Genomic DNA, 24,011 nt, shown 5'->3' on the forward strand with positions numbered 1-24,011 from the left:
TATTAAGAAAAAAGGACGAGTGTTTATTTACTACCTTATGCTGATGGAAGAGATAAGTACAGCGCTGCGCCAAAGAAAGGAGAGCACCAGAGCAGCAGCCAACACACCCGTAGACTCAGGGTGAAAAAAAACAACAAAAATTAAGAGTGTAGCGCTATAAGCTCAATAAATGTGTACAGTAAATCAGTATATAAAAATGGTGTAAGAAATGAATAACCTAATACAGTTATTACAACTGCTAAATGAGACTGTAGTGCACCAAATAAACAAATATAACAGTGACTGGTATATATATAAAAAGCAATAACACTTATTTGCATATAACACCTCAAACAATTTCAAAAGATATAATAGTCCATATCAAATAGGTGAAAAAGGATCAAAAAAAGTCTGTGATGATAGTGCATAAACGATGATAGGCGAATGCCTCCCAAACGCACAGGGGGATGATTAAGCCCAATCTGGCAAGTAAGTAGACCGTGGGATAACCGAAAGTGCACGGAAAGTTGAAATCGGTGCCAGGACCATCACCAGAAGAGTATGGAGGCTTACCAGAGTTTAATGGCCTGAAATGGCATACGCCATACAGGTCAAAAAAGCTTAATGACCTACAGGTCTAGGAAGCTTGTCTGGACAGATGTCATCTCCTCTCGATAGGAAGGAAAATCAGCACGGCTTCCACATCAATAGATACACCACCATAGACCAAATTCGTATTGCATACGAGAAGAGAAATACTCACATAGCGTGATAACGTTTTAACTTGGATTTATTAAAAAATAATTTAAAAAACAGACTCACATTTTCAGAAGATATGAAACAGCGTAAAAATCATATAGCGGCAGTCGTGAGGGGTCCACCCGACATGTTTCAACTAAACAGTCATCATCCCCATCTCCCCAGATGATGACTGTTTAGTTGAAACATGTCGGGTGGACCCCTCACGACTGCCGCTATATGATTTTTACGCTGTTTCATATCTTCTGAAAATGTGAGTCTGTTTTTTAAATTATTTTTTAATAAATCCAAGTTAAAACGTTATCACGCTATGTGAGTATTTCTCTTCTCGTATGCAATACGAATTTGGTCTATGGTGGTGTATCTATTGATGTGGAAGCCGTGCTGATTTTCCTTCCTATCGAGAGGAGATGACATCTGTCCAGACAAGCTACCTAGACCTGTAGGTCATTAAGCTTTTTTGACCTGTATGGCGTATGCCATTTCAGGCCATTAAACTCTGGTAAGCCTCCATACTCTTCTGGTGATGGTCCTGGCACCGATTTCAACTTTCCGTGCACTTTCGGTTATCCCACGGTCTACTTACTTGCCAGATTGGGCTTAATCATCCCCCTGTGCGTTTGGGAGGCATTCGCCTATCATCGTTTATGCACTATCATCACAGACTTTTTTTGATCCTTTTTCACCTATTTGATATGGACTATTATATCTTTCGAAATTGTTTGAGGTGTTATATGCACATAAGTGTTATTGCTTTTTATATATATACCAGTCACTGTTATATTTGTTTATTTGGTGCACTACAGTCTCATTTAGCAGTTGTAATAACTGTATTAGGTTATTCATTTCTTACACCATTTTTATATACTAATTTACTGTACACATTTATTGAGCTTATAGCGCTACACTCTTAATTTTTGTTATTTACTACCTTATACCCAGGTAAGTTTGGTGCTTCCCAGCCAGCTGATGGCGAAGGGAATGCCAAACTGAGAATGACATGCAGTCAACACTCCTGTAATTAAAGGATAGTAAATATGACATATAGAGATATATCTATAGAGATAGAGATATAGATATATATATCTATAGAGATATATATATATATATATATATATATATATATATCTCTCTCACCCCTTCAGGCCTGCGCTCAGCTTTCTTGATGGGGAGCTTAATTAACATTACATATTAAAATGTCATATTTACTATCCCTTAATTACAGGAGGGTTGACTGCATGTCATTCTCAGTTTGGCATTCCCTTCGCCATCAGCTGGCTGGGAAGCACCAAACTTACTTTATATATTTCAGGTACTTATATAGCGCTGTCGATTTACGCAGCGCTTTACATATCCATTGTACATTCACATCAGTCCCTACCCTCAAGAAGCTTACACTCTAAGGTCTCTAACTCACATTCATATACTAGGGCCAATTTAGACAGGATCCAATTAACCTACCAGCATGTCTTTGGAGATATGTGTGTGTATATATATATATATATATATATATATATATATATATATATATATATATATATATATATATATATATATGCGCAGTAAATAAACTCTTTCATTCCTTATTCTTAATGAATTACGCAGCAGTGTAGATGGACAGGATAAGCAGTTGTAATGCTGCACACTCCACTTTAATAACTGCAAGAACACCGCTTGTCTGTTCAATAAGGTGACATCACTGAGGTTCCAACCACTGCGCACCTTCACTTGTTTTTGGTGATGGGTACATTTCTGTTATGTTGGTGTAATCTTTGCACACCAGCCTTTCTCAACCTTTTTACTCCAGAGGAAACCCTGCTGAAATGTATTTATTGAGGGCCGGTGGGAAGAATGTTCCTTACATTGGTGATCAGTGGGAAGAATGTTCCTTACATTGGTGATCAGTGAGAAGAATGTTCCTTACATTGGTGATCAGTGAGAAGAATGTTCCTTACATTGGTGATCAGTGAGAAGAATGTTCCTTACATTGGTGATCAGTGAGAAGAATGTTCCTTACATTGGTGGTCAGTGAGAAGAATGTTCCTTACATTGGTGGTCAGTGAGAAGAATGTTCCTTACATTGGTGGTCAGTGAGAAGAATGTTCCTTACATTGGTGATCAGTGAGAAGAATGTTCCTTACATTGGTGGTCAGTGAGAAGAATGTTCCTTACATTGGTGATCAGTGAGAAGAATGTTCTTTACATTGGTGATCAGTGGGAAGAATGTTCCTTACATTGGTAGTCAATGTTAAGAATGCTTCTCTTACAGACAGTAAAAAAGATCATTTGTGTTATGCAGCTGGCTCTGCACAGTGAGGTTAGACCCGGAACTATGTAGGCACCATCAGATGTTGAGTCAATCAACCACAGCTCAAGGAACCCACCAGCAACCTCTGTAGAAACCCTGGTTGAGAATTGCTGTTATTTGCACTTATACTGAAACCTTTGGCTTTATTGAAGAGTTGAAAAGCAACATGGAAAGTGTATTAACACTCAGCCAACCAATCATCTTTGCCATTACCTGGTTAATATGTGATTGGTTGCTGTGGGTTGCTGCACTTTACCTATTTTCATTATTATTTGCAGTGTCTTGTTAGATGAGTCAGATTGATAAGTGCAATTTTCCTTGTAGTAACTGCTCTATCCCTCTTTTACAGCAGAACATCATCTCCATGAAGACTGGTCATTCATCACATATCAAGTGTGCAGTCAGCAAGAATCCAGAAGACAGAAAATTGACGGCACTGCACCATGACTAAGCAAATGTAAGTACACATTTTTTATATATTGTACACACACACACTATTATATATATGTTTTATTGGGATTTTATGTGATAGACCAACACAAAGTGGCACATAATTGTGAAGTGGAAGGAAAATGATAAATGGTTTTCAAATTTTTTTACAAATAAATATGTGAAAAGTGTGGGGGGCATTTGTATGGCGCCCCCCTGAGTCAATACTTTGTAGAACCCCCTTTCACTACAATTACATCTGCAAGTCTTTTTGGGGATGTCTCTACCAGCTTTGCACATCTAGAGAGGGACATTTTTGCCCATTCTTCTTTGCAGAATATCTCAAGCTCTGTCAGATTGGATGGAGAACGTCTGTGAACAGCAATTTTCAAGTCTTGCCACAGATTCTCAATTGGATTTGTTATGGAAATGATTAAGAGCTCCAATCGAGCCCAAGGTTATCTGCTGCTGTCTCTAATTTGAAAAGTGTTGATATGCATGCATATAAAAGTAAACACTCTGAGACACGCTCAGCAGCATTACTGTTACACTTCTAATTTATTCAAGGCGGTGTTAATGTTTTATACACACAAATACGTCATTGCTATGTTAGTCTAATAGGTACATCTCATTGGTTAAGATAGTAAAGAAGATGGAGAATTTTCATAACGAGGTTTGGCTCTCTTTGGTTTTATCTTCAGTTCCGCGTTCTTCTGATGTGTGGGATGTAGGGGGTACCCGCCATCTTGAGAAAATATAGAAACAGAGCAAACCTGTATACTTATATAATGAGTAAGGAGAAAAATATGTATGCACATAAGAAAATAGACATTTTCAGATTACTATTATTATTATCTACATCACATTCCTTCACAGATTTAGGTCTGGACTTTGACTGAGCCATTCTAACACATGAATATGCTTTGATCGAAATCATTCCATTGTAGCTCTGGCTGTATGTTTCGGGTCGTTGTCCTGCTGGAAGGTGAACCTCCGACCCAGTCTCAAGTCTTTTGCACTCTAACAGGTTTTCTTCTAAGATTGTCCTGTATTTGGCTCCATCCATCTTCCCATCAACTCTGACCAGCTTCCCTGTCCCTGCTGAAGAAAAGCATCCCCATAACATGATGCTGCCACCGCCATGTTTCACAGTGGTGATGGTGTGTTCAGGGTGGTGTCTGCCACACATAGCGTTTTGCTTTTAGGCCAAAAAGTTCTGACCAGAGCACCTTCTTCCACATGTTTGCTGTGTCACCCACATGGTTTCTCACAAACTGCAAACAGGACTTCTTATATCTTTCTTTCAACAATGTCTTTCTTCTTGTTACTCTTCCATAAAGGGCAGATTTGTGGAGAACACGACTAATAGTTGTCCTGTGGACAGATTCTCCCACCTGAGCTTTGGATCTCTGCAGCTCCTCCAGAGTTACCATGGACCTCTTGTCTCTTCTCTGATAAATGCTCTCCTTGCCCGGCCTGTCAGTTTAGGTGGACGGCCATGTCTTGGTAGGTTTGCAGTTGTGCCATACTCTTTCCATTTTCGGATGATGGATTGAACAGAGCTCCATGAGATGTTCAAAGCTTGGGATATTTTTTTATAACCTAACCCTGCTTTAAACTTCTCCACAACTTTATCCCTGACCTGTCTGGTGTGTTCCTTGGCCTTCTGGTTGCTGTTTGTTCACTAAGGTTCTCTAACAAACCTCTGAGGGCTTCACAGAACCGCTGTATTTATACTGAGATTAAATTGCACACAGCTGGACTCTATTTACTAATTAGATGACTTCTGAAAGCAAATGGTTCCACTAGATTTTAGTTAGGGGTATCAGAGTAAAGGGGGGCTGAATACAAATGCCCCCCCCACACTTTTCACGTATTTATTTGTAAGAAATGTTGACACCATTTATCATTTTCCTTCCACTTCACAATTATGTGCCACTTTGTGTTGGTCTATCACATAAAATCCCAATAAAATCCATTTATGTTTTTGGTGTAACATGACAAAATGTGCAAAAAATTTCAAGGGGTGTATGAATACTTTTTCAAGGCACTGTATGTTAGCTTTATTAGATGTACCAAATTTAAATTTAGAAGTTTAATCTGCTTATATATATTTTTTCTTGTATATCGAACAGTCAGTTAGCTCAGATTCACTGTGGCTCGAATGTTTTATTAAAGTAGAATTCCAGTCTGAACCTAATTGGTCTTCAAAACACCCAAAACACCTCTGCTGATTCCCATGACTAAGCTCTGAGGGGCAGAGCGAAACGCGTTGGTCCAGCCTGGCTGGGGTCCAGGCTGAGGTTGCCACTTGCGCACTCCTCTTAGGGGCAGCATCGATGTGCAGCTACAGGGAGGTCCTTTCTTAAACTTGACCTATGCTGATTAATCCTGTGTAAAAACGATGTATATATTTATCTATTTTCAGCCCGCTCTAGTCCAGTTACATGATTTGGCTCCCCTGCATCAGCCAGGGGCAGCTGCAGGGGAGTAGAGGGAGCTCCAGCAATGACTGGGGCACGGGAGCCTTTGGGTGATGTTACCACTCCCAGATTTGCCAGCTGTTGAGTGCTCTGTTCTCTCCAGCCGCTGTTGGCTGACTCAGGATCATGTGACCGGAGCGTTCTGATAATAGGTAAGTATATACAACTTTTTACATAGGTTAGTCAGCATAAGTTTTGGAGGAGGAGGGGAGATTTTTAAGACTTGTTAGGTGGAATTCTACTTTAAAGGGGTTTTAAACCCTCACATATACCCAGTGAAGTGACTGGCCTCAGGTGATACGAGATGAAACAAATCCTTCTACATAAGCTATACCTGTTTATCTGCCATCTCTCCTCTACAGTATTCAAAGTGCAGAATTTTCACAGCTTGAGTTCAGAAAGCAAGGGACGGGGAGTTGAAGTTACTCTGCAGAGCTCAGTGAGGAGAACTCTTGAGAGCTGATTGAAGGGAAGGGACACCCCCCCCCCCCCCCCCCCTTCCGCACAGCACAATGGAACAGAGCTGGTGTGCAGGAGCTCCCTCCCCCCGTCACCTTTTTTTCTCTTGGTGTCAGGAAACCTGTCAGAAGTGACTCATGCTGATAGGAGGCAGCAGACAGAAATTGCACTTGGTGCTCTGGATTGAGACAAGCACACACTATAGAGCAGGGGCATACCTACAGGGGTAGAAATTGCGTTCCGGACCCCTGCTGGTTGGGCCCGTGCGGCCCCCTGTACACCTGGATAGGAGGAGTGAAGGGGGCGGCTGCATGTAGAGGAATATAGTAGATGGAGGAATTGTGGGATTTTTAAGGTGCAAAAAACAGGAAATTATCAATTGTATATAAAAAATATATTTGAAAAATAGAAAAGTAGAAATTCATCCAGTAAAAATACCAAATGGGACATAAATTGTGGCAAGTTCAATTTGTTACATAGACATAGATTTTTGTATTTTGTTAATTGTCAATCACATGTATAGACCTTTGCACTACTCTAATCTATTCAATTGTCTACTTATTTTTTTGTCAGAAGGCACTGTCCCGTGCATGTGACCAGCATCCCCTGAAGAAGCCCGATATAGGGGCGAAACATGTAGGGAAGTCCATCCTATATTGCTGTATCACTGTCTATGTACCAAATTGTACTTGCCACAGTTGGTGTCCTATTTGGCGTTTTTACTGGATGAATTTCTACTTTTCTATTTTTCAAATAAATATATTTTTTATATACAATTGATAATTTCCTGTTTTTTGCACCTTTAAAAATCCCACAATTCCTCCATCTATTTTTACTATATGGGATGTGGTGCCAGTCTTTACTGTGAGTATTCGTGTTCATAACTTCTTCCACTTGCATATAGAGGGACTAATCTCTCCATTTTCCTCCTGCAGCCGTTGACTGCCTGGGAGAGGAGGAGAAGCACGGGTATTCAGCATCTGCAGGAGGAAAATGGAGAGATCGGTTCCTCTATATGCCGCCACCCCTCCTTTCCAGCTTCTTTCTCCGCCCCCCTCGTGTGCTGTTTCCCGGCCTCCCCCCTTGTTCCCCACAGCTCTCCTGGGATCCCCCCTCCCCTCTCATGCTGCTGGGTATTTGTCAGATCTGTCAAGATGGAAAGTGGAGGAGGGGCTGCTAAATGCCCTTTTTCTGAATGTTGAGTCGGTGATCTGTTCCGATCACTGACTCTGTCCATTCATACCTGAAACATAGTAAACTGTTTACTATGCTTCAGTTTGTGAACGAAGGGGAAGCTCTGTACAGTAATATTCATGTCCATTCATTCAGTGCAGCTGAGGCTGCAGAGAGGGAGATGGAGGGCTGTGTTTGCAATCTCCTTTCTGGGGCTCAAAGGTGAAACATCAGAGGTCTGTTTAGACCCCTGATATCTCATCAAAGCCCTCCCCCCAACTGGGCTCCTAAAAAAAAAAAAAAAAAAAAAAAGTATAATAATAAAGTTGTAAAATACTGACACAAGTGGTGGAACTACCAAGATCACAATGTTCGCGCTTGTGACTGAGACCTGGCATTCCACCACCAGGCTTGGAGGGGAAGGGGTAAGGGGGGCCCTTTGTGTTTTTTTTTGTTTTTTTTTTTGTTTGCACAGGGGCCCCGAAGGTTCTAGTTATTCCACTGCTATAGAGGGATATGCTTTATTCATAGTTCATGTCCTGAGGTTTACAATCACTTTAATGTAGTCAGGAGCTGGGTGGGTCTTCGTGACCAGGCATCAAAGATTCAAAAACGAAGCCAAAAGTTTATTACAAGGATGTTTCTTTAGTGAATTTAAAGCTTCATGCCACAAAACTGTCAACTAAATATATTAATAGCCACAAAGGATATAAATCCACTTTGTGAGCCAAATGCCTTTGCAAACACAGATATTACCTTGGAAAAGTAGCAGTGCTGTAATCGCTGTACTGCACAAAGCCTGAGCAGAGCTGTGGGAGGGACCCAGCAGGCTCCACCCACTACAGAAAACGACAGGAGGGGGCGGAGACAAGACCAGTCAACCCTGCACAAGAGGAGAGAGCAGCACTGCGCGGTCTTTATTACAGGAAGTCTCACACTGGATTACTGCACAGATCTGGAAGAGATTTGTGGAGAGCACGGCTAATAGTTGTCCTGTGGACAGATTCTCCCACCTGAGCTGTGGATCTCTGCAGCTCCTCCAGAGTTACCATGGGCCTCTTGGCTCTTCTCTGATGAATGCTCTCCTTGCCCGGCCTGTCAGTTTAGGTGGACGGCCATGTCTTGGTAGGTTTGCAGTTGTGCCATACTCTTTCCATTTTCAGGTGATGGAATGAACAGAGCTCCGCGAGATGTTCAAAGCTTGGAATATTTTTTTTTTATAACCTAACCCTGCTTTACACTTCTCCACAACTTTACCCCAGACCTCGCCTGGTGGGTTCCTTGGTCTTCATGATGCTGTTTGTTCACTAAGGTACCCTAACAAACCTATGAGGGCTTCACAGAACAGCTGTATTTATACTCAGATTAAATTACACACAGGTGGACTCTATTTACTAATTAGATGACCTCTGAAAGCAATTGGCTCCACTAGAGTTTAGTTAGGGATATCGTAGTAAAGCGGGCTGAATACAAATGCACGCCACACTTTTCACATATTTATTTGTGAAACATTTAGAAAACGATTTATCATTTTCCTTCCACTTCACAATTATGTGCCACTTTGTGTTGGTCTATCACATAAAATCTCAATAAAATACATTTGCGGTTTTGGTTGTAACGTGACAAAATGTGGAAGATTTCAAAGGGGTATGAATACTTTTTCAAGGCACTGTAGAGCAGGGGTCTCAAACTGGTGGACCTCCAGCTGTTGCGAAACTACAAGTCCCATGAGGCACTGCAAGGCTGACAGTTACAAGCAGGACTCCCACAGGCAGAGACATAATGGGACTTGTAGTTTCGCAACAGCTGGAGGGCCACCAGTTTGAGACCCCTGCTGTAGAGATTCAAGAAGAGTACACGTGACTCTTGCATTTAGACAGTATTTGCATATCCTGCAGTTCAGATTATAAAGGCCAGGTCGTAATAAACTACCCTGTTTCCCCGAAAATAAGATCTAGCGTGATTGTCGGTGATGGTTGCAATATAAGCCCTACCCCCCAAATAAGCCCTAGTTTAAGTCCTTGTAGATCTCTTTTTCAGGGTAGGGCTTATTTTCGGGGAAACAGGGTAGGGCTTATTTGGGGGGTAGGGCTTATATTACAGCCATCACTGACAATTACGCTAGGTCTTATTTTCGGGGAAACAGGGTATGAAGACTTTTTTGATTAGAGAGCTCTACAATTCATTATCTCCCCTTTTTTTTTTTTTTTCCCCACAGATATCATTGAATAGCCGAGATTTCTCGATTGCTTTGTCTCCAGTCTTATGCCAACTGCATTCTGTTACCATCCAATCTTTTGGGTTTATACCATATCAATATAAGAATCGCGCCGGCCTTCGCCATAAAGCAGCAATCCGAGCATTGAGTTAGCGTGAGAGGGCATGGTTGGCGTTCTCTGATGGAGACTTCTGGCAGCGAAAGCCTCTGTGACGATGCCGACCCTGGGGGTACAGAAGGGAGGAGGCTGGTGGATGGTGACCAGAAGCCCTCCAAGGGCTCCCACTTTGACAACATAGGCCAAGGCCTGAAGCATCTGTTTCAGCATCAGAGACGCCGCTCCTCCGTCTCGCCGCATGATGTCCTGCAGGCACAGTCAGAACTGGATCCAGAACCAGACCCATTACTGGTGTCGGACCTTGACGGAACAGGGCAACCCGGCGCCCTCAATCGTGTCCTGCAGCAGATTCGTGTTCCACCTAAAGTGAAAAGAGGAAGCAGCCTTCAGCAGAACCGTAAAGGCAAGACACGCGGGAGCCCGCAAATCAGCCGCCGATCTGCGCAGGACATCATGGCTGTCCTTTCACACCCTGCCCGTCCGCGGTCTTCATCTACAACCGATGCACACTCTGCCTCTGCAGCTCTGGATATCTCCAACACCTCCTACTTATCTGCAGAAGATTCGGCTGAGAAGGTAAGAGGCCAAGACTGTGAGCTGGGGTGGTGGGCCCTTCTTGATGACTAAAATGTTAATGAGATTGTTGATGAATAGTGCCAATACATTCCACAGTTTTCGTATAGTATGTAAACCATAAAATACCAGTCTAGTACTGATCTAGCTGGATACAGAAAAAATGTTACGCTATATGACATCACACAAGTATGAACTTGATGGACATCCAATTCCAAAACTATGGGCATAAATATTGAGGTGCCTTTGGCCATACAGTATATGAAGTGTGATGGTTGGTTGTCAACAAGCCTTTGGTCATATGGAAAGTGTGTCAGGCGTCAATAAGACTTTGGCCGTATGGGACGTGTGATGGTCAGGTGACGATGTCAATAAAACTTTGGCCATACAGGAAGTGTGATGGTCAGTCAACAAGCCTTTGGTCATATAGGAAGTGTGATGGTCAGTTGTCAAAAAATATTTTGACCATATAGGAAGTGTGATGGTCAGTCAACAAGCCTTTGGTCATATAGGAAGTGTGATGGTCAGGTGATGGTGTCAATAAGACTTTGGCCATATAGGCAGTGTGATGGTCAGGTGATGGTGTCAATAAGACTTTGGCCATATAGGAAGTGTGATGGTTAGGTGTCCATAAGACATGGCTATATAAGAAGTGGGATGGTGAGTTGTCAACAAACTTTGACCATATAGAAAATGTGCCCAGACTTTAACAATCCTTTGACCATATAGGAACTGTGAAGGTAAGGTGTGGTCAAATGTTTGGTTGTGCAGGAAGTGTGATGGTCAGGCGTCAACAAACTTTGGTCATATAGGAAGTGTGACGGTCAGGTGTCAGCAAACCTTTGGCCATATAGTAAGTGGGATGGTCAGATGTGAACAAGCTTTTGGCTTTATAGGAAGTGTGATAGTGAGGTCTCCACTAATCTTTGGCAATATATGAAGTGTGATGGTTAGGCGTCAACAAACTTTGGTCATATAGGAAGTGTGCTGGTCAGGTGTCAACAGTCCTTTGACAATATGGGAATTGTGATGGTCCGGTGTCATAAATCTTATTTGGTTGTGTAGGAAAAGTGATGGTCAGGTGTCAACAAGGCTTTAGCCATATAGAAAGTGTGATGGTCAGGTATCCACTATCCTTTGGCCATACAGGCGGGATGTGTTGGTCAGGTGCCAACAAACCTTTGGCCATCTTTTGGCTATTCAAAATCTCCAAGCACTGTGGTTTGACATGATCTTAGTGTGGCCCTTATATTGTTGTGTTGAGTTCAGCTGCTCTTAAGACAACATAACAGTGCAGTGCCCCCACCCCAGACTCTGCTTATGATCTTAAATTGTGATTGTAAATGGAGAAAATCCACAAAATTGTGAAGGGTGATGTACAAACTTCATGCTGATGTTTTTTTTTTTTTCTGGTGGGCATTGAACTTAGAGCTTCAGAGCCACCTGCTACCCACTTATCTATGGTGTCTTGTCTGGAGGCTGCTGTACGTCTCGGCAGTCTCCCGGGCACTGCAGGTCTCTTAGGACCTCCAGAATATATAATAACCTGTCTGGAGCATGTCCGAGTGCTTTTAAGTCCATGCTTTATTATTTATAACCGTCTCCACAACTATTTGGTCTCCAGCCAAATGCGCACACACAGAAACAAGGTCACCGAGCTTTGCCTGTACATTGCAATAATAATATATAAACGTGTGTATATTGTGTGTGTGTGCGCACAAGTAGACCAGTGCGTGTCACATGTTTACGGTGCCTCTCTGCTTTATACTTGGAACCGGCTGGTTTGGTTTATCGTCCATTTTATTCAGAGAAGATAATCTGTGCAACTTCAGTATCCTAGGAAGACGAAAGGAGGTTTATATCTTTTAATGATTAAATTCTTATATTTATTTTTGATTTATAGGGAAAAATGGCTGCTTCCAGTGGCCTGCTCCTTACTTTTGCCATTTTTAAAGTGGACCGGCCTTTAGTGTATGTAAATCCCAACAATAAACTTCTCTTATTTGCTCTCTTTTGGCCTGTTACCATAGGTTTTGAGCATAATACATGGCTAATCTTAATTATGATCACCCCCCCCCCCCCCCCCAACACCTATGCTGACTGACCTGTGTAAAAAAAGATGTATATACTTGCCTATATACATTTGGGTCTGGTCATGTGTTCTGGCTCCTCTTTGTCAACCAGCGCAGCGGCAGGGGAGAGGAGGGATAGCTGACAACAAATGGGCCCGGTCATGTAATCTGGCTCCCCTGTGTCGACCAACGCCACTGTAGGGGAGAGAAGGGAGTTCTGACAACGGATGGGCACCGTCATGTGATTCCACTCCCATTTCAACTTGCACCTCTGCAGGGGAAAGGAGGGAGCGCTTAGAACAGATGGGCCTGGTTATGTGATCTGGCCCCCCCTGTGTCAACCAGTGCCCGCTGCAGGGGAGAGGAGGGAACGCTAACAGATAGGCCTGGTCATGTGATCCAGCTCCTCTCTTGTCAGCTAGCGCAGCTGCAGGGGAGAGGAAGGAGCACTAACAGATGGCCCTGATCCAGCTCCTCTGTCAACTAGCGCCGCTGCAGGGGGGAGGAGGGACTGCTGACAACAGATTGGCCCTGGTCATGTAATTCAGCAGCTCCCCTGTGTTAACCAGCACCGCTGCAGGGGAGAGGAGGGAGCAGTGACGACAGAATGGGTCTGGTCATGTGACCAGCTTCTCTGTCAACTAGCGCCGCTACAGAGGAGAGGAGAGGAGAGAGCGACAACAGTGGATGGGCCATAGAAGCTTATAGGTGATGCCACCACTCGGGTATTGCCAGCTGTTGAGTGCTTTCTCCTCTCCCCTGTAGTTGGTCACTGGCTGATACAGGGAGAAGATCGTGATCATAGTGGGCTGAAATTAGCATATAAATTTTTGTTACACAAAGCATAGGTGTTAGGAATGGGGGGGAAAGGGTATTTTTAAGATTAGTTGGGGTTACTCGTAATTTATCAAGAAAATACCCATTGATCCTGCCAGAAATCTTGTGGTCTGATAACGTCTTGGGCTGAGTACCAGTTATTGTTTCCAGCACTTCCTGTGCCTTACAGAACACCTCCCCTTTGTGTTGATGGTGGAGAGGTGGAGGTGTACTGTAGCCCCTTACACACTTGCTGTCCTAGTGTGACAAAGCTGCTCCTCTGTAACACAGTACGGTGAGCGTTGTCAGACTGGGACAGGAAGTGTTACTGGTAGGATCAAAAAGCCTGAAAGAAATGCAGCCAATGCATCTAAGGACTGGTAAGCTGCAGGGGAGAGGAGGGAGCGCTGACAACAGATGGGGCCTGGTCATGTGATCCCGCTTCTCTCTCTGTGTCAACTAGTGCCGCTGCAGGGGAGAGGAGGGAGCGCCAATAGTAAAAAAAAAAAGAGTCTGGCTGGAGTTCGCTTTTTCTTTTTTTTTTCTTGGAGTTCCACTTTAAATACTGATTTGTACTTTGTACAGTCAGGTTACTGCTATGGAGTTTTTATGACATCACCGCATGAGAGAGAACCCTTCATGTTCTTTCGATTGCATTGTGCCCTATTACTATCGCATTTCTTGAACCCTGTACCCAGCCGTCTGATAATATGGAGAATGCAATGACGTTCCAAGTCCCAGTTCAAAAACTTTCCTCTGGTTTTTCATCAAGTGGAACTAAACCCGTATGCATGGCGTGATGTAAATAACTCTCACAGTTGCTTGTGCTCTTAATCGATCTGTCAAGCCACCCAATGGCTGGTGTCATGCCAACATCATGGCAACTGCAGATCAAACAGAGTTTAAGATATAGAGTGAGAGAGAGACAGAGCGAGATATAGATATAGAGAGAGATATATAGTTAGAGTGAGGTGTGTGTGTATATATATATATATATATGTGCTTCCCAACCGAACTGTTTGCACTAGGTATATGTAAAGAAAACGAACAAACCGATTCATTTGTGTCCGCTGAACGATTTATCGGTCATTACATGATGGCGCTATTGTTTACTCTGTTGGCAGAATGTTCGTTTTTTGAAAATGGGTTCGGCCGATTTTTCGTATAGTGTATGGCCAGCATAAGTGTATATTGATTGGTTTGTGTGAAAGTTTTTATAGCGTTTACAAACTATGGTGTGTGTACTGGATTTTTAAATTTTTTTTATTTAAGAACTGTGCATCCATCTAAACCAGGGGGTCTCAAACTGGTGGCCCTTTAGCTGTTGCGAAACTACAAGTCCCATGAGGCATTGCAAGGGTGACATTTACAAGCGTGACTCCCACAGGCAGAGGCATGATGGGACTTGTAGTTCCGCAACAGCTGGAGGGCCGCCAGTTTGAGACCCCCTGATCTAAACAATGTACCACAAAATCTTACTTAATACAGAAACATTTCAAAACTGCATATTATAATGCAGATCACAGAAATGCTAAATATTCTGACATCACTAAAACCTGCAATATTTTCTCTCTTCCATAACTAAAGATAATATACCAGAGTTTTTTCTTCGGCGAATCAGGGTGGATTTGATTTATATTCCTAGTAAAAAAAAAGGCTTGATTTCAGTCAACTCGATTCAAATCGTAATTTTTAAAGAGCAACTGTCATCTCTGACCCCGCTGTTGGCTCCTCCTCTGACCCCGCTGTTGGCTCCTCCTCTGACCCCGCTGCTGGCTCCTCCTCTGACCCCGCTGTTGGCTCCTCCTCTGACCCCGCTGTTTGCTCCTCCTCTGACCCCGCTGTTTGCTCCTCCTCTGACCCCGCTGTTGGCTCCTCCTCTGACCCTGCTGTTGGCTCCTCCTCTGACCCCGCTGTTGGCTCCTCCTCTGACCCCGCTGTTGGCTCCTCCTCTGACCCCGCTGTTGGCTCCTCCTCTGACCCCGCTGTTGGCTCCTCCTCTGACCCCGCTGTTGGCTCCTCCTCTGACCCCGCTGTTGGCTCCTCCTCTGACCCCGCTGTTGGCTCCTCCTCTGACCCCGCTGTTGGCTCCTCCTCTGACCCCGCTGTTGGCTCCTCCTCTGACCCCGCTGTTGGCTCCTCCTCTGACCCCGCTGTTGGCTCCTCCTCTGACAGTCCCATTCACTTAATGGGACGGCTGGTGATGCGGCAGTGACACAAGGTGAGGGGCGTGGCGGGAGCAGGTGATTGGATCCCCGCTAACAGGCACTGCCCTGTTGGATCCGAAATGACAGGTGCTCTTTAAATGTCAGGACTTATTTTTGTCGGTAGTTAGAATCTTTAATAATTACAAACAATTACAAACAAAACTAAGGTTTCCTATTTAGAATAATAAGCTGTCAGGTTAGTAAAACAGGGATATCAGAACCGATTCAATCATACAGTTTGTAGTGTACATAGATTTGCAAAGCAATGAGATAAAGGAATATTCCTGAACTTTGTTTTATCTCATGGTTACTGTGAAATTGTGTGAATGCATCAATGCAGTGCACGTTATCTCAGCTTGCAGAGCTTGGATTCATTGAATGAGTTTACCAAAAATGTAAATCTTGCAGAATATACAGCCTCATGCTACATAACAACTAAGCTCCATTTTCGCCTTAAACCCAGAAGAAGGCAGCGACCTACCTGTATGTTGCATTGTCTGCGCAGACCAGCCGCCCACCGTACATTGCAGGCGGGCACGGCCCTTAAGCGGTTAAAGTGGTTGTGTGAGAGCTGATTAGAGGAAAGGGACACCCCCCTCCCTGTACAGGAACAGAGCAGAGGCTGTCAATCACAGGCTGTGTGCTGGAGCTCCCTTCCCTGTCACCATTTTTATTTCTTGGTGTCAGGAAGACTTAGCAGTGCTGATAGCAAAGGAAGGAGACAGCAGACAGAAATGACACTCGGTGCTCTGGAGTGAAACAAGTACACACTATAGAGGGATATGCTTTGTTCATATTTCATGTCTGAGGTTTACGACCTCTTTAAGAATACAGACTGGAATTTTTTTTAAACCAGTTTAGTGTCACTTTTACGTTCAGGTTTTGCTCCTTTTGGATTCATACTTTCACTTTTTGTGACACCAGTTACAGGAAAAGTTTTATTAGACGCTCCTGATAACGGTTTTGAGACACTGCGTGCAAAGTTCAGCGAGGATCAGTACCTGGTACTGCCAGTGTCTCCTCCCCCTCCCACACCGCCCAATCAAGACTGTCCCAGCAGATTTAAATAGAGGACTGGAGATCTGTCATGTAACATTAGTACATAGAGAACATAAGACATTATATCTCCACCTCTAATATCGAAGTCCATAGTCGATTCCTTCAGAGTGCAACACCAAACTAAAGTGATTGTAAAGAATCGGTTTATTTTTTTTTTTTTAATTTTTTTTTTTTTTTTATAAAGCACCCTACTTTTATTTTTTTTGTAGCAACCCCCATTTTTTCTTTAAAGTAATACTAAAGTCTCTGTTTATTTTTAAATAAAACAAAAAGAAAAAAAACATGCTACACTTGCCTGCTCTGTGTAATGGTTTTGCACAGAGCAGCCCAGATCCTCCTCCTTCTCAGGCCCCTTTGCCGGCCCTCCTTGCCCTTCGCCCCTGCCGAATGCACCCACAGCAAGCTGCTTGCTATTGAGGTCACCCGAGCTCCGTGTCCATTCAGACATGGAGCCGCGGTTCAGCCCTGCCCCCTCTCTCTCCTCATTGGCTCACTGACTTTGACATAAGCGGGAGCTAATGGTGCCGGGCTGCTGTCTCAGCCAATGAGGAGGGGAGAGTCCAGGCAGCCGAGACTCTCCTGCAACTTTGCTGGATCGAGATGGGGCTCAGGTAAGTTATTTTTTTTTTTTTGTTTTTTTTAAGCACCCCTTCACCCTGTTTTTTTTTTTTTCTTATTTTTGTTGCTGCTTTTTTAAAATGATTTTTTTAGCGCTCATTTTTACTCTTAAAACACCCTCGCTCCCCCTGCTGTGTTTTGTTTTTTTTACCTCCTCCTCCTTTTTTTTTTTATTACCCCCCCCCTTTTTTTTTTTTTTTTTTTATTAGAAAATTATATATATATATATATATATATATATATATATATATATATATATATATATATATATATATATTATATATATATATATATATATAATTTTTTTTTTTTAAATACCCCCCCTCTTCTTCTTTTTATTTTATTTTTTTTAATAAGAAACCAACTGGAACATAGGGGAAAAACTTTTGCAACGACGGGGCGCCAGCTGTAGGGTCAAATGTTTATGGCCACATAAGGTTCTTTCACTCGTGTCGATCCTTACTTACTAAATACTTCCATGTAATGCGATTTTAGGTCAGAATTGCCTTTTAGACAGACTGCGTTTTTATAAATGAGCGGGAATCGAGCGGCCTGTTCCCGTGTTCTGTTTACAGTGCAGGTAAATGTGGAATTTTCGGGGAGGGATTGCTGTCTTTGGCTCGGGTAATAATAGTTCATTTCGCACGTGTAACTCCGGGACAACACACTAATGTAACCTCTTGCCTAGTGAGGCAATAGCATGATGGCGGACTTTCTGCATTTCCTCCACTAGGTGGCGCACATGCAGTGCAGTCTTTAGAGGAGCCATTCATAGACCCATAATCTGTACATTGAGAACGCTTGAATCCAGAGGATGAGGATCTGGTAGTCTATGGTCTGGTAGACAGTTTGTCACCCCATAACAGGAAGTGTCTGGTAGTCTATGGTGGGATCACCAGGTATTATTTTAATGAAGACTGCAGGTTTTGAAAAGTTTAGCATTTTTACTTTTTAGAATTCTGTAGACATGGTGAGGCTTCTATGTGTGGCTGAGCTCAACCTACTTCAACGAAGAGAAGGAATTTTCCACTCACAGTGCGCCCATTATTCAGACACCTGGAGGGCGGCAGGGATGGCGAGAGCGGCGTGCGGGGTCAATATTTGCCGAAGGCTGCTTCATCCTTCCACTGGAAGAATCCCACAATCAGCCTGCACACCCCTCACACTGACTCCTCTGTGCTACCCGTCTAGAATGTCCAATAATTCCCCAGGCCCGGTTACACAACGCGGCGTCTCGTCTGTTGGTAACGCTGGCGCAGTTCCCGTGCCTTTCATGAGGTGTGCTCAGAAGCGTCTCGAAATTCCATCCTGATCCAAATGTTTGTTTTTAGATGCAATCCCGGATTCCAGGACTACAGGATGTTCGGTCGGTAGTGCAGCGTTAGACTAGCGGAAAAAAACTCAGGAGCGTTGCCTCAAACACGACACTGATAGATGACCAGCAACATATGTATTTTATCACACAACTAGGTGCGCAGATGGTGCGCTCTGACCGTACCCTGACCATGCCGGCTTGTTCCCTGACTGCACCTTGACTGCTCCCTGACCGTGCCAGCTTGTACCCTGACCGTACCCTGACCATGCCCACTCATTCCCTGACCGTGCTTTGACCGCCTCCCTGACCATGCTTTGACGGCCTCCCTGACCGCGCCTTGACGGCCTCCCTGACCGCGCCTTGACGGCCTCCCTGACCGCGCCTTGACGGCCCCCCTGACCGCGCCTTGACGGCCCCCCTGACCGCGCCTTGACGGCCCCCCCTGACCGCGCCTTGACGGGCCCCCCCCTGACCGCGCCTTGACGGGCCCCCCCCTGACCGCGCCTTGACGCCCCCCCCCTGACCGCGCCTTGACGCCCCCCCCTGACCGCGCCTTGACGCCCCCCCCCCTGACCGCGCCTTGACGCCCCCCCCCCTGACCGCGCCTTGACGCCCCCCCCCCTGACCGCGCCTTGACGCCCCCCCCCCTGACCGCGCCTTGACGCCCCCCCCCTGACCGCGCCTTGACGCCCCCCCCGACCGCGCCTTGACGGCCCCCCCCCGACCGCGCCTTGACGGCCCCCCCCCCGACCGCGCCTTGACGGCCCCCCCCCCGACCGCGCCTTGACGGGCCCCCCCCCCGACCGCGCCTTGACGCCCCCCCCCCGACCGCGCCTTGACGCCCCCCCCCCCCCCCCGACCGCGCCTTGACGCCCCCCCCCGACCGCGCCTTGACGCCCCCCCCGACCGCGCCTTGACGCCCCCCCCGACCGCGCCTTGACGGCCCCCCCCCGACCGCGCCTTGACGGCCCCCCCCCGACCGCGCCTTGACGGCCCCCCCCCCGACCGCGCCTTGACGGCCCCCCCCGACCGCGCCTTGACGGCCCCCCCCGACCGCGCCTTGACGGCCCCCCCCGACCGCGCCTTGACGGCCCCCCCCGACCGCGCCTTGACGGCCCCCCCCGACCGCGCCTTGACGGCCCCCCGACCGCGCCTTGACGGCCCCCCCGACCGCGCCTTGACGGCCCCCCTGACCATTCCCCTCTCAACAGGTAATTACAGATTGATATAGATCCCGCTTTCATAAAAATTGTTTTTTTTTTTTTTATTGAATTAAAACCATCCAACTTAAAAATAGATTAATATCTGTCACAAGAGAGGCGTAAGTTCACTAGAACTGCTGGGTTTTGTAGTTCCGTTTCTCCTATTCTCTGTTATCTGGACACTAGGACTGCTGGGACTTGTATTTCTATATTATAAGGCTGGTAACATCAGTCACATGACATACCCTAGTTCACTAGGACTGCTGACACTTGTAGTTCCGCATTAGCTGTGTGCTGCTTTCTGGATGGAAGGACTGCTGGAACTTGTAGTTCCACATCTCCTGTGTTCTGCTAGCTGGATGCTTGGACTGCTAGGACTTGTTGAGCATACCCAATGTGGAACTACAAGTCCTACTTCCTATGCTGCTGTACTCATATCAGTTACATTGTTCCTAGCTATCTCTAAGATCTGCAGAACACCTCCCTCCTGTACTATGGAGGGGAGGAGGGGGGTGCGCTCTATATTCCTGTCCTAGAGTGACAACACCTCCATAAATACAGTACGGTGAGTGACCGTTGTCACCCTAGGACAGGAATTGTGCTATTTGCAGAATCACCAGATCAAAATAGAGAGGAGAAAAAAAGCCTGAATAAAGAAAACGAATGCAGCCGCCCCATCTAAAGACTGATGAGCTGCAATATCTGACATATTTGTTCCGGGGTTTGGATACACTCTAAGGAAAGGCAGCTTCTTAAGTCCGCCTGGACTGAGATGGCCGCGGGCAGCCTGGCGAGGGTGAATGGTGGTGTCCTGATCTGCCCAAAACTTTAATCTGTTCCAGATGTCCATCAGAGCGCAGAATGAAGGCAAATCATTTAATACCCTTTATCCTGGCTGATTAAATTGGGCGTCTTTTAATACAGAAGACATGCCAAGAATCCTGGCTATTTGTCCCAGATTAGACGGCTCGGCTGCCCTGTGGATTTCGGTGCCCCGCGTCCGAGCCGTCACCGCGACCAATAAACCGCACACCGATCGCTGCGCCAGAAGAGTCTCCACACGTCTCGGGTTTCAGGATTTTATCCTTAATCTAGCCCAAAAATGTCCAGAAAATGGGCCTTGCATCACATTTAAATGTATTTATTTTTTCATATGGAAGCGGTACTAAACCCAAAACCTAAAATGTAATGTATTGCAGCTTACCAATCATTAGATGTGGTGGCTGCATTCGTTTTCTTTTTTTAAAGGCTTTTTTCACCTGCTGATCTGGCCAGTAACCCACCTCCTGTATTAGAGCACCCCCCCCACTCTGGATGAAGGAGCACAGGGGGGCACCTTTGGACAGCATTGTCAGTCTGGGGGGCAGGGGAGTTTTAGATGGACTAGCAGATTTGAATACACTAATAAATGTAAAGCCAAACTCCAGTTCACACTTTATATTCAGTTACAGCAAATAGTCTCCCCCCCCCCCCCCTTTTTTATGATCAAGGTTTTAGATGAATAAATGCCGTCATTGTAAGTACCCCTGTCAGTGGTAAATGCTTTCCATTTAAAGTGTTACTAAACCCAGGACTCTGCATTCACTATATACTATATCTGGATCTCCCACAGTACACAGAACATAGAAATCAAATTATTTTAGTAAATATAAACTGCTAAACACCTTTTTCTCATCAGCAGTATATGGCAGTCTTGTGACTTCTATCAGTGTCTGGTTAAAGCTTGTAGGAGGAGTTTTCATTCTGCTCTGACTGTCCTATGAGGCTGCAGGACCCCTGACCCTCTGTCTGGACAGATCGGCATCTTTTTTTATAGAACGCAGGCATGGGGACATATATTGTTGTTTTACAGAGGGGGTTGTATGTTTATAGTGTAGTTATGATAGCAGCAAGAGGGGAGGGCTGGGGAGTGGACAGAGCTGACAGGCAGGGAGGGAGGGGGCGGGAGAGAACAGAGGAGAGCTGCGGATGACTGAGGCATGTAAACTGACCACGGTGTCAGGGCTCAGCAGCCATGATAGACAGTGGTCAGTTTACAGGGAGGAGGGCAGAACCAGGCAGGATCAGTCAGGTATTTCAGGTGATAGAAGGGGCCAAATGACTCAGCATAAGCACTGTGCTGTATAACATGCTTTTAAGGCAGGGGGTCTCAAACTGGTGGCCCTCCAGCTGTTGCAAAACTACAATTCCCATCATGCCTCTGCCTGTGGGAGTCACGCTTGTAACTGTCAGCCTTGCAATGCCTCATGGGACGTGTAGTTCCGCAACAACTGGAGGGCCGCCAGTTTGAGACCCTTGAGGCGACAGGATCTTTTTTGTGTTTTGTTACCCAAAAAAAAAAAAAAAAAGCTTTAACCACTTCAGCCCCAAAAGGATTTACCCCCTTAATGACCAGGCCATTTTTTTGCGATACGGCACTGCGTCACTTTAACTGACAATTGCGCGGTCATGCGTCGCTGTACCCAAATAAAATTGATGTCAGATTAGCAAACCTGCTAGTGGTGGATCACATGCTCAGTGAGTATTTTTTGGTAGGTCAGCTGACCGAACGTTTGCTCATCTAACAGAACACCAGCCTTGATCTGTCAATGGGGCCCCGGAAGTGACGTGCGACGTCACTTCCGGGTTCCGCAACAAGAAGGGGAGGAGAGCGGCCCAACGGCACCTGCTATGCCGGTTCTGGGCCTGCAGATTTGGAAATGGAGCCCGGAATACATGGGGCAGGTGTATGGAGCATTCGAGCGATGGCTCAGGTACCAGGACACAATTTTTTTTAATTTTTTTTTTTTTTTTGCCATGGAGACCTGGCGCCTGGGATTTGACGAACACTGGTCTATCATTAGTATGAGACCTGGATTTGTTGGTGCCTTTTAGAAACACCCGCCCTATTATGACCTTGCAGGTGCTGGCTCTGCACAAATTTGGAAGGAAAGAAAAAAGTCCTGGACGGCCGCACACCGCGCGCTCCAAGCGCGGAGACCGAGCTTGGAAGGAAAAGTCCTGGACCGCCGCACACTGCTGATGGCATCTTTATTGGCGATTTAAAATCCAATACAGTCACCTCATGTGCAAAAGGAACAGGGAAAAGCTGCTAACGCGTTTCATACCATGTGTTGGTGCTTAATCATGATTAAGCACCAACACATGGTATGAAACGCGTTAGCTGCTTTTCCCTGTTCCTCTTGCACATGAGGTGACTGTATTAGATTTTAAATTGCAATAAAGATGCCATCAGCGGTGTGCGGCCGTCCAGGACTTTCTTTCCTTCCAAGCTTGGTCTCCGTACTTGGAGCGCGCTGCACGTCGCACACAGGTACGCACATATGGCGCCCCACAGAAGGAGGGAATGGGTTAAAAATGTTTCCTCCTTGACTTGTAAGTTGATCCCGTATTATACGGAGATCAGTTATGAGCCGGAGGCATTCAATTGCCGGTGTGTAGCAGGACAATAAAGAGTGATTTGAGCTGATTGGTGGGTTTCTATGGTTGAAGATTGCGGTTTGCTTTCTTCCATGGAGTAGTCATCTGAACCTCTTATGTCATGGCGTTGTACTCTGGGTGCCCCCCCCCCCCCCCCCGGGCTTTATCTGACTCCTCTCAGGATTCTTTCTTTCAAACCACAAAAACCGCCCAACCTACAGGAAGCAGAAAATTCCTGACTGATTGCGAAATGCTGAGCCGTTCTCTTGTCACCGTGACTCGTATGCCACAGATAGAACTCTTAAAGCTGGGAAAAGCATTTTTTATAGACCAACAAATAAAGTAGAACTATAGGCAAAACTTTTTTTCCATTTTGGATAAAGTAAGGGAGAGTTATGACCTCTGTAAGGTTCATTTTTACCTTTGGTGTCCCATTGGGGAGATTTCCCTTCACTTCCTGTCCAGTAGCCAAAACAGGAAGTAAGATTAAATCCCCAGCCCCCCCTTCCCTCAAAAAAAGAAAAATTGAGGACTTCCTGATTGTCACAAGGACTAGTGTCCCCATTGGAAGGTTTCCTCCACTATTCCTGTTCTGGTGGCAGCCCAAAATTTGGGGATTTTCTTTTACTTTCAATGATCGTGGTAAACAGGAAAAATAGAGTAAATCTCCCCAACGGGGGTACAGACAGCAATAAAAACCTGACACCAAAACACGGGGGGAAAAAAGTGGGAAATCTTTCAGTGGGGGATACCTCTCTGGAGAGATTTTCTCTCACTTCCTGTTTTGGCTATGGGACAGGAAG

The 24,011-nt window shown here is 45.3% G+C and overlaps 1 protein-coding gene across 3 annotated transcripts in view; it reads left to right on the forward strand.

Moving 5' to 3' along the window:
- Window positions 1–24,011, forward strand: part of TMCC1 (transmembrane and coiled-coil domain family 1) — a gene marked incomplete at its 5' end in the record, with an annotated part of 138,635 nt that overhangs the window by 4,899 nt on the left and 109,725 nt on the right. For 2 of the 3 annotated variants that reach the window (XM_073591754.1, XM_073591753.1), the window contains 2 exon segments: window positions 3,396–3,503; window positions 9,809–10,502. In XM_073591754.1, coding sequence (XP_073447855.1) covers window positions 9,990–10,502 — 513 coding nt within the window. 3 annotated transcript variants of the gene reach the window in all.

This window comes from Aquarana catesbeiana, linkage group LG07 (assembly GCF_042186555.1).
Source record: "Aquarana catesbeiana isolate 2022-GZ linkage group LG07, ASM4218655v1, whole genome shotgun sequence".
Classification (NCBI taxonomy): Eukaryota; Metazoa; Chordata; class Amphibia; order Anura; family Ranidae; genus Aquarana; species Aquarana catesbeiana.